The 11,424-nt window shown below is 48.3% G+C and overlaps 1 protein-coding gene across 1 annotated transcript in view; it reads left to right on the top strand.

The window, feature by feature from the left end:
• Positions 1-268: 268 nt before the first annotated feature.
• The window catches only part of GAS7 (growth arrest specific 7), a 106,581-nt gene continuing 95,425 nt past the window's right edge, over positions 269-11,424 (top strand). Inside the window, exon 1 of the mRNA XM_075719790.1 lies at positions 269-451. Within this exon, the coding sequence (XP_075575905.1) occupies positions 269-451 (183 nt within the window). The remainder of the gene's footprint in view (positions 452-11,424) is intronic.

Genomic DNA, 11,424 nt, shown 5'->3' with positions numbered 1-11,424 from the left:
CTCTCCCTGTCCCGCCTCTCCCCCACCCCGCCCCGAGCCGACGGTGCCCGTGGGCGCCCGGCGCGGGGCTGACCCGTTCCCGCTGCCGACTACGCTCGGCGCCCGCCGTGCCCCGGGAGCGGAGCGGGGCGGGCGAGGGGCGCGGCCAAGCGCGGGCCCTCCCGCAGCCCTGCGCGCCGCAGGGCGGGCAGCGGCGCCGCGGGCGGGCGCGGAGCGGCGGCCGACGCCGGCGCGGCTGCGGGCGGAGCGCGGCGGCGTCCCCGGCAGGATGTCGGGCTCGCGCTGCCAGACGCTCTACCCCTTCTCCGGAGAGCGGCACCGGCAGGGGCTCCGCTTCGCCGCCGGGGAGCTGATCACGGTGCTGCAGGTGCCGGACGGCGGCTGGTGGGAAGGGCAGAAGGAGGACGGGCTGCGCGGCTGGTTCCCGGCCAGTTACGTACAGCTCCTGGAGGTAGGAGCGGGGCCGGGGCCGCGCCGAGCGGGCGGCGGGAGCGGCGCGGGCGAGCCGGGCGGGAGGCAGCGGGCGGGAGCCGCTCGGCGGCCGTGCCGGGCCGGGCCGTGCCGGGCCGGGAGAAGGAGCCGTCCCAGAGCGCCCCGCGCTCGCCTCGCCGGGTACGACTCGGGGTTGTCCCGCTGGCCGGGTGCCCCAGCCGCCAGCTCTGCTGTCAGGGGGATGCCAGCAGTGCTGAGGGGGAACGCGAGGCTGCACACCGGCATTGCTGTCGGGGAGCCACCTCGACATCGCTCTGCCCTGCGCCGAGGGCAGGGCAGGTGCCCCGGCCGCCCCAGGACTGGAATGTGCTGGGTGCTGGTAGGAGCATGCAGCACTCGGAGAAGGAGCAGCCTGCACGGCTCCGCTCCGGCAGCCAAAGCCTTTAGTACCTTCAGTCATATCCATGGAGTGGAAGGGTTCAGGGTCCATGGCGAGTTGCAGGCTCCTCTGGATACTTGTGTTTTCACAATTACTAAACAGCAGCAAAAGTCAGTGGCTGAGGTGATACAGCTCCATGTGGGACAGATGCTGGGCAAGTTCCTATCCCTCCTCTCTCTCTCCCTCTCCCCTTCCTTCTCCCTCTGATTTCCTTTCGGTGAACATCTCTTGGCTTTATGTTGTGGAAGATGTAATTCAGATACGTCCCTTTTGTTGCAACAGTTCCCCAGCTGGGTGGATACCTTGCTGCTGTATGTGTGGCATTGCCCCAGAGGGCCCTAGCAGAGTTAGTCGGTTGCCCAGACTCAAAGGTCTTGGACTTTGCATCAGGATGCCGAGAAGCTCTGTTAGCTTCAGTTGTTTTCAGGACCCTGACAGCTAGGGCAACAGTTGTATTCCCACCTCAGACATGCTCATGTCTGAACTTGTTTATTACTTTCTCTCCTATGCAAACAAGACACAATGAGAGCGCAAAATATACGACCACGAAGAGTGCTTTCACAACCTCTGCATTTCTGAAAGTGAAATCTGAAACACCTTGTGCACCAAAGCAAGAACCTGTCGTAAGCCCATCAGTCCTTCCCTCACTGACCATGTCCTGTTTTCATTTGGAACTTAACCTAGGATGTGGGTATGGAAATGGTCTCCTGAAGCAGTGTCCATGCGGTGACTGGGCTGAAGTGGTTAGCAGCACAACATTTCTCAGGTCAGCCTCCATTTGTCCTCCAGGTTTCTAAGGAGGACTGTTGTGGTTTAGCCCCAGCCAGCAACTAAGCACCACGCAGCTGCTCGCTCACTCCCCTTACCCCGATGGGATGGGAGAGACAATTGGAGGAGTAAGAGTGAAAAAAACCACTCCTGGGTTGAGATAAGAACAGTTTAATAATTGAAATAAGGTAAAAAATAATAATAACAATATAATAATGATAATAATAATAACAATATACAAAGCAAGTGATGCACAATGCGATTGCTCACCACCTGCCAACCGATACCCAGACAGTTCTCGAGCAGCGATTGCTGCTCCCCGGCCAACCCCCCCCAGTTTCTATACTGAGCATGATGTCATATGGTATGGAATAGCCCTTTGGTCAGTTTGGATTAACTACCCTGGCTGTGCCCCTTCCCAGTTTCTTGTGTGCATGGCAGAGCATGGGAAGCTGAAAAGTCCTTGACTAGCATAAGCAGTACTTAGCAACAACTAAAAACATCAGCGTGTTATCAGCATTCTTCTACTAAACCCAAAACACAGCACTATGCCAGCTACTAGGAAGAAAATTAACTCTATCCCAGCCGAAACCAGGACAGGAATCAGAGAGCCTGCTTTGCTTACATGCAAGGCAGGCACTACGACCCCAGGTTTTCCATGCACACCCTTTGGGGAATCCAGAGTGACAGGAAGCACAGCCCTGAGCAGAACTGGGCCCACAAGATGCATGCAAGAGCAATGTCCTGTGAGCAAAAGGTTCTGTGCAAAAGGACATTTTGCCTATAGATCTGGCATTGCCTTTTGGTTTCTCTAGTCCAAATGAATTAAAAAATCTTGGATATTTCCATTGAGTTTCTGTTTCTTATTCTTACCTGGAAAGACAGGAAAGTAGAAGCAAAATTTCCCCTCTCAGTGCTACAAGACTGAGGCCAGGGACTTTTTTGTGCCACTGAAGCACTTGGGATTTTTTTGTTAGTTTAAGAATGTGGGAGTCCTTTTGTTTGTCTTTTGCCACCTACAAGATCATTTACTGAGATATGTGAATGTTTGTGGTTTCACAAATTGCTAAATATTTTCACATCTAACCAGGAATTTAGGAATTGAGGCAAAATGTATCACGAGCTGAGACAAACTCTACTCAAAGGCAGTAGGAAATCAGTTCTGTGTACACAGTAACTTTGCTTTCCTATCATATCCCTCTTGGAAACTCCTATTTTCCTACTTAAGTCTGACCAAGTTGCACTGTGCTCAGATCAGTGCCTGCAGACCCACAGATGTGCCCTTCTGACCCTTGGCTCATGTAGCACTAAAACTTTGCTGCAGACCAACTGTCCACACAGCCCAGCTTCCTTTCTCTTGAGCAAACCTTCAGAAAGAAGGTTAGAAAGACGGCAGGTGCTGAGTGATGTTCACTCTGGCAGGCTTTCCTTTTATCCAGAGTGCCTAATAAGGACTACAAGCCAGAGTTCATAAATATGTCAAATAAGAGCTAATTAACCAAATCTATGGGACCACAGGTACTTGGAAAACATTACAGTGGAGTAGATGTGTGAGAAGACGACAGATCTGTGTCTCTGCAGGTAGTCTTTCCCTTGTGTGCAGGTATGCAGCTAGCTTGCTCAGGGACCTGATCTAACTGAAAGACACCACGATAGAAATACTCTCCTTCTCTGCTCTCTGATCCAAGCCCCTGTCCAACCACATTGACAGTGGAGCTGGTGTCAGGGAGGTGATGACAATGCGTAGCCAGATGGGGCCATGAACATGATTCTCCTTTCAGTACCAACCAGCACTTAGTTGGCTTTGGGTGGCCCTGGCCCTGCAGCTTTCGATAAGGGTTAGTGTTATGTTCTGAGCTGAACTTAACCACACGCTGTTGTTGAAAGAGGAAGATGTTATTTATTCCCACTCTCTGTCCTGCCCTCACTTTCCCATGCCCAGATCACTCCAGCAGACACCTGTGCTCCTCTTTCTGGCGCTCTGTAACTCATTGTCCCAAAGGACAGCTGGCTGCATTTTCTGCCACAGCAGTGAATGAACGTGGCTTGTGGCATTGTCTAAGGCATGCCAGGGCTGGCAGCGTTTGCCCTGCATGGCACACACCCTTACTTCTCACAGCAAAGCCTGTGAGGTGGCTGGGTGCTACCAAAAGGAGATGGCCGCCTTCTGAATCCTTTGTAACTTTAAGCCTGCCACTGTGTATAGACAGGCAGGCTGGATTTTCTCATTCATACGACTTCATGTTTACCAACACTGAAATCTCCTCTGACAGTGCTGCTCTAAAGTCTGCACTGAGTTTTGGTCCTGAGCTGAAAGATGGAAGCGAGAAAGGTATGAAGGACAGCAGCTGAGAGGGGAGTCTGCTCCCTTGAGTGGTTAGTATAGCAGCCAGTCTGCAGCATGCTGGTTCCTGCTGGATGAAAGAGGAGAAATGACTGTTCCTGATGCTATCTCTGACTTGGGAGGAACCGTGTAGCACCAACAGCACCTGCATCTCTTCACAGGCAGCCCGACTGTGGAGCTGCCAGTGCTGATCATCTGCATGCTGCTACGTGGCTCTAGTTGGCTTATCCAGGAGCTGAGGGTAGGGCAGGCTCTTCCTCCTCATGTGCACTCACACTGAGTGGTAACTCTTGGCTCTTGCAAAGAAAAATAGGTATCCATGGCTTGGTGGTTGACCAGAACTGGTTTTAATGGCAAATGTGAAGGTGGACAGCACTGAGAAAACCATGAAGGTTGCTTGTGGGAAACAAACTCCTGTGCTAGAGCGGGGCATTCCTGAGGGGCTGCTGCCTTTGCCTCCTGAGTTCTTTTGCTAGGAAAAATGTGTTTTCAATTAATTCATCACAGAATATCAAGGAAAGCACCAAAGCTATAGTATGTGGGGCAAGAGAGACACAGGGAGGTAAAGAGGTAAAGATGTTTGGCACCCTTTGGTTCCTGCAAGCCCACCGTGGTGGGTTAGAAGAAAACAATGATGGCTGGAGGTTCCTGCTCATGGCAATAATGGAAACAATGAGAGCTGAAGGAGGACTGGAGGAGTGTGTGATAGGGATAAGCCAGAAACAAGATGTTTCTGTGAGCTCTGGAGAGGATACAGTTGTCATAGAGCAAAAGGGGTAGCATAAACCGAAACACTATCAAAAGCAGAGAGCAAAGTGAGCAAGGGAGTGTATTAGCTCTGTGATGGGGTTTCAGATGGGTTCCTCGAGGTCTGGCTGGTTGGCAGCAGTGGAGGAGGCTGCTGTGGTCTTGTTCACAGAATTGCTGAGTTAGAAGGGACCTCTGGATCAGCTACTCCAGCCTCCTTGGCCATGTCTGGTCAGGTTTTGAATATGTGCAAGCATGGAGACTCCACAACCTTTCTGGGAAATCTGTTCCAGTGTTTGACTACCCTCACAGTTTTTTGTTATGTTTAAAAGGGATTTCCTGTGTTTTAATTTGTGCCCATTGTGTCTCATCCTTTCACTGGGTATCATTGAGAACAGTCTGTCTCTGCTTTTTTTACTGTCACACCCCCCCCCCCCCCCCGATTTTTATACACATTGATAACATCCCTCTCAAGGCTTCTTGTCTTGATGCTAAACAGTCCCAGTTCTTTCAGTCTTTTCTTGTATGACAGATGCTTCAATCCCTTAATCATCATTGTGGCCCATTGCTGGACTCTCTCCAGTATGTCCTTGTCTTCCTTGTGCTGGGAAGCCAAGTACTGTTTCTTACACTGTTGTGCTCTTGCAGATAGTAGGTTAATGGAGAAACAACCCCCCACCAATATTTCCTGAACATAGGAATCCATTGACACCAGAGGAATCCAGAAGAGTGCTGCCAAATTCATATGGTTTTGCTTTGACTGAGCTTGACCTGTAAGCAAGCAACACTCTTGTGCAAACTCAGGAGCTTGGGGAAGAAGGGATGTTGTTGCTTGTGATCCATATCCCTTTGAGTACATACACCATAAGCTTCAACCTTCATCCCTCCTTTGGTGATTTATAGCTGTCAGCCATGAGACCTGAAAGTCAGGGACTAGCAACTACATCTTCTGACCATTTCAGAAGGTCAGAGGACCCTTATGCATACTTTTATATTTTTGCCTGACCTTTTGCCCATTTGAGCAGAGTCATGCAGGGATCCTCTGTACCAGACTGTTGCAGTCCCAGGTGAAGCAATTGTCCTTCCCAGCCTGGTGCAAAGAGGAATCTGTGTAGATACAGGCAATGAGCAGTCCTTCAAGCCAGCACTGCCACAGTGAACACAGGTATAGAGCAGTTGGAATGTGGTGTGTGATACAGTGAGGGATTTCTTAACAGCTGAAGGCAACAAAATGTTTTCTACCCAGAGGCTGACTGCCTCCTCACTCCACCTGCATCAGAGATGCTTGGGATGATGATGTGTGTAGAAAGATCTGTACAGCTCCAGACCTGAGAACAACCTAGGACAAGTCTCAGGTGTGTCCCCCTTTGTCACAAGCTTTATTGGTGCAGGACAGCATAGATGTCAAGAAGGTGAGGTGGTGTTAGACCTCTGGGGTATGTACTCCAGGAGGCGCTTTTGCACAGGACCCTCTGGGGAAACACTGGCTGTTGTGTCTGCCTTTTCTAGAGAAGTGATTTTCAGAGGGGTGGGGAGATGTGTCATTCAGTCACATTTGCAAAAGGTTTGTTTTAAATTCTATTTTGGGCATTGCTTTTTGTATTTGTGGTTAGCTAGAAACCACTTACATAAGCAGCAGCAGTAGCAACATATGCAAATTTGCTGAAAATTGTCAGCACTTTTTATAGCTTCAGTCGTCCCACAGATGTAAGTCTTTGTATGAGGCACAGTGTGTGCTTCCAGCATGGATGGAGGTGGTTCTGAAATCTGACTGGGTGAGCTGGACTGAGTAGGACTGAGACCTGCCAATCATCTTGTCTGCACTTTCACAGCTTGATTTACTGGAACTGTGAGGCACTTTGGAAGGAAAGAATCGTGCGCTTCTCCCTGATGTATGGTGCATATGCAGGCATCAGACAGTATTATACATTACTCCCACTGCTGTGTAATATTTGGGGGGTAACATCTCACCTAACCCAACCTGTGACATCTGCCACATGAACACTGAAATGTGCAAACAGTTGAGCCTGGAGATTTTGGTACATTCAGCTGCAAGAGGCATGGAATAGCATGAACTGCTTCATTCTTTGTGCCCGGGTAGTCACAGAGAAAAAGGATGAAAGGAATTCATAGAAATTATAATGCCTCTAATTTATTTTGTAATAGCAGGGAATGTGTAGAGGATTTCTGTGCCAAGCTGTACCTTGTTGTAAGCTGATACGATCCAAGGAGACAGTGTGCTTAATGAGAAACTAGAACCTGCCAGCTGATTAACAAGGAGAATTCCATTTCATGACAGAATTCAACTTCTGAATGTTTATGTGTAACAGTATTGTGATGAAAACCCTATTTTTAGAGAGAAAAAAAATATGGTGTATATTTCTCTTTCTTCATGTTAGTGATGGAGTGTATTTTGGCAAAGACAAACCCCAAACCATTTTGTCAGAAGATTTCTATCCAGTCCTAGAAATGAGCATTACTGTAGCCAGTGCTATAACGTGACAGCTGTGCTGTGTGCTGCCACAGCAAGGACTGGCACAAGCAGCTGCTGGAACTGCTCTCTGCTACCATGGGAGCTATATAATGTGGACGATACACTTGGAAGAGAGGAGATGTTGGTACTTATTGCAACAGAACTTTTCCTGATGACCGTACAAAGAATAAGGTTGTGTATGGAAGGTACCTGGCTGGCTGTGAGTACCTGAGGCCTGGGCTCTTTGTATGTGGTGTCAGTACCTCCTGCATGCAGCAGTGGTATTTTGCTTTCTTAGCAGGCTTTTGTACATCCTTGGAGTTTGTGATCTCACATTCTCCCATTTCTCCATCTCCCCACTCAAAAATCAGCTCAACATAAAAAGTTATGGAGAGCAACAAGGACTGAGGGGATCTGTGATGATCTTGGGTACAAATGCGGCTGCTACCACTGTTTTTTTCTAAGGATGCTCCGTGGAACAAGAAATGCTCCAATTATGCAGTCTTGTGTGATGAGAGAGGAATCTGGGCTTTAACCCAGTGTGATAAGGCTGTGGATGCTGAATCCTTTTGTGGTTTTTAAGCAGCTAGGGACTGAACATGGCATTGTGCTTAGGAAACCTGTACATGTTCAGCTTCTGATGCTACAAGATGACATCTATTGTGCATCTGGTGATAATTGTCTTGGACTGTTGAAGTTATAGATAGAATTTAAAAACTTAATAGTACCATGAATACCCAAAATTTGTAAAAGGAAGGGTTTTACTGATGTGTGTGGCATTTTTTATGAGCTTTTCTGTCCTCTGTACAAGTTGGGGTGTTGCAGAAGCTGGGCTTATGGATGCTGCACCTGTAGCAGGTGAGAACAATCACATCAGTGGCCTTGCAGAAAATTGCACAGAACAGAATTTTTGAAGAAGTTTTTCTTTATCCTTAGCTGAAAGATGAAAAGATGTCATGGGAGGCTTAATCTGGAAGGATCTCTTTCTGTCCATGGATTACAAAGAGAGTCTAAAAAGAGTCTCCCTGGAGATGTCTGCCTTAAAGATTAAATGAGTTGCCATGCATCTGCACGTTAAGGGTGGATATACAGCGAAGATGAAAAATGTGGATCATTTAAAGACTCACTTGAAGATCACTTAGTTCCCTAAAGAATTCCCCATCCATTCTGTGTTCTGAATGGGGCATGCATCCTATAGACAAACATAGGAGTGATTTCTGCAGTGGAAGGCATGGGGTACTCTAGTCTCACTTTCCAACTTGGGTGCTAAAAAGCACCTTCAATGTCTTGAGTGTTGCACTGCAAACAACATGTGCTGAATGTATTACATGCTACTTTATACTGAGTGTAGTTTAAAAAAACACAGCAAGAATAATGAGAAGATGGCAGATACTCAGTATTTTCTAAAACACTGCTTTATTTTGGTGTCCAAACTGGAAAATATAACTCTGAAACCAAGACCAGAAGATTCTGGCAGATTTGGTGTGGTTTGGTTTTCTCTACATATTTCACTTTACCTGTGTGATAATAAATGACCATAGAATCATAGAATGCTTTGGGTTGGGAGGGACCTTTAGAGATCATCTAGCGCAACCCCCCTGCACTGAGCAGGGACATCTTTAACTAGATCATGTTGCTCAGAGACCCATCCAACGTGACCTTGAATGTTCCTAGGGATGGGGCCTCCACTACCGCTCTGGGAAACCTGTTCCAGTGCTTCACCACCCTCATTGTAAAAAATTTCTTCCTTATACCCAGTCTCAATCTACCCTCCTTTAGTTTAAAACCATTACTCCCTGTCCTGTCACAACAGGCCTTGCTAAAAACATTGTCCCCATCTTTCCCATAGGCCCCCTTTAAGTACTGAAAGGTCTCCCCGCAGCCTTCTCTTCTCCAGGCTGAACAACCCCAACTCTCTCAGCCTGTCCTCGTAAGAGGGGCTCCAGCCCTTGGATCATTTTTGTGGCCCTCCTCTGGACCCACTCCAGCAGTTCCATGTCCTTCTTGTGCTGAGGGATCCACAGCTGGACACAGTACTCCAGATGAGGTCTCACCAGAGCAGAGTAGAGGGGCAGAATCACCTGCCTCAACCTGCTGGCCACGCTTTCTTTGATGCAGCCCAGGATATGGTTGGCTTTCTGGGCTGCAAGCGCACATTGTTGGCTCATGTCCAGCCTTTCATCCACCAGTATCCCCAAGTCCTTCTCCGCAGGGCTGCTCTCATTCCCTTCATCCCCCAACCTGTACTGATACTAGGGGTTGCCCCGTCCCAGGTGCAAGACCTTGCACTTGGCCTTGTTGAACCTCATGAGGTTCACACAGGCCCACCTCTCCAGCTTGTCCAGGTCCCTTTGGATGACATCTCGTCTTTCTGGCATATCAACTGCACCACTCAGCTTGGTGTTGCCTGCAAACTTGCTGAGGGTGCACTCGATCCCACTGTCTATGTCATTGATGAAGATATTAAACAGCACTGGTCCCAGTTCGGACCCCTAAGGGACTCCACTGGTCACCAGTCTCCATGTGGACATCAAGCCATTGACCACGACCCTCTAGATATGACCATCTAGCCAATTCCTTATCCACCAAACAGTCCACCCATCAAATCCATATCTCCCCAATTTAGAGAGAAGGATGTTGTGGGGGACTGTGTTGAAGGCTTTACAGAAGTCCAGATAGATGACATCCATTGCTTTTCCCTTGTCCACTGATGCAGTCATTCCTTCATAGAAAGCCACTAGGTTGGTCAGGCAGGACTTGCCCTTGGTGAAGCCATTCTGACTGTCTCAAATCACCTCCCTGTCTTCCATGTGTTTTAGCATAGTTTCTAGGAGGATCTGTTCCATGATCTTCCCAGGCACAGAGGTGAGGCTTACAGGTCAGGAGTTCCCAGGGTACTTCTTTCTTCCCTTTTTGAAAAATGGGCACAACATATTCACCTTCTTCTGGTCCCCAGGGACATCACCTGACTGCCATGACTTTTCAAATATCATGGAGAGTGGCTTGGCAACTACATCAGCCAATTCCCTCAGGACTCTGGGATGCTAGAATTAACTGGTCATTTAAATAACCAGATTAAACCTTCGTTTTATTTTCCATGATTCCTTGTCCTCCATGGTTGCTTATGCCCCATCGAGCACATTATTGTCAGTAATGCAGCCTGGTTCTGTGTTACCAGAATCTTAAATGTCTGAGTATGCACTCAGGACTTGTTTTCATTTCACTGACTACTGACACCAAGTGCAATCCCAAAGATAGGACATTCTTCTATTTTGGAGAAGTGCCACAGGAGCAAGTATGTGGTGCTGCAGCATTGCAGATAGTAACTGTGTTTTGAAATATTTGGGACTGTTGCAGTTGTTTTTGCTGTGGCCGTGCTACAACTGAGGGTAGCAAGAGTGGTATTTCTCATGTTGCATGTATTCATCCTGTTCACACCATCGGCAGAGCACAGGGAGCCAGCCGGCTGACTGTGGCAGTCAGGCAGCACTGCTAACTTGTGTCTTGAAATATTTGACTTAAGGCACTAATGTTTCTGTCTTTGATTTCTGGCATTCCAGGGAGCATTTCTTCTGTGCAGCTTTTTCAGAATCCAGCGCTTATGGCATGTGCCTCGTTTACTATGCACATATGACAGATTTGCTGGAAGGCTCCCAAGGGCTTGCGCTGTGTTGCAATGGCTGCTTCCTGCTGTGCACATTTCCAGTAACTGTTGCATGGCTCTGCATTTGCAGACAGGGAAGGAGGACCTGGGGAAATCTGAAAGAAGCATAATGGACTTAATGGTCTCCACTCTGCTGTGTACACTGTCATCAGTTTATGTCACTTTAAAGTGTCATTGGCCGTATTTAATTACATGTCACACTCCCTTTTATTGGTATGATCCACTTAGAGTGCAGAGCAGCGTAAAATCAAGGCCAACAGTTTGTTCAGCCACTGTTTTTCAAGAACAGAGTGCTTCAACAAGTATTTGTCTTGAAAAATGTAAGTATGCTTTAGTGTAGTTGGGATTTTTTATGTCACCCCACCGTGTAAAACATTACCTATTAAGAGGAGCTCATGTAAAGGGTTGGTATGTGGCAGGAAACCTGGGCTATCAGCTCTACAAATTTGCACTGTATCTGCAGTGCAGGCAGAAAAGCTGAGCCTATGCAGCATGGGGGTTAGGCATGGGAGACGGCTGGGCCAGCAAGAGCCCATCACATACCTGCCATACCAGCA

This window comes from Pelecanus crispus, chromosome 12 (genome assembly GCF_030463565.1).
Source record: "Pelecanus crispus isolate bPelCri1 chromosome 12, bPelCri1.pri, whole genome shotgun sequence".
In the NCBI taxonomy this organism is placed as follows: Eukaryota; Metazoa; Chordata; class Aves; order Pelecaniformes; family Pelecanidae; genus Pelecanus; species Pelecanus crispus.
The sequence above is the reverse complement of the archived record's forward strand: the minus strand, read 5'-3'. Positions and strand labels throughout refer to the sequence as shown.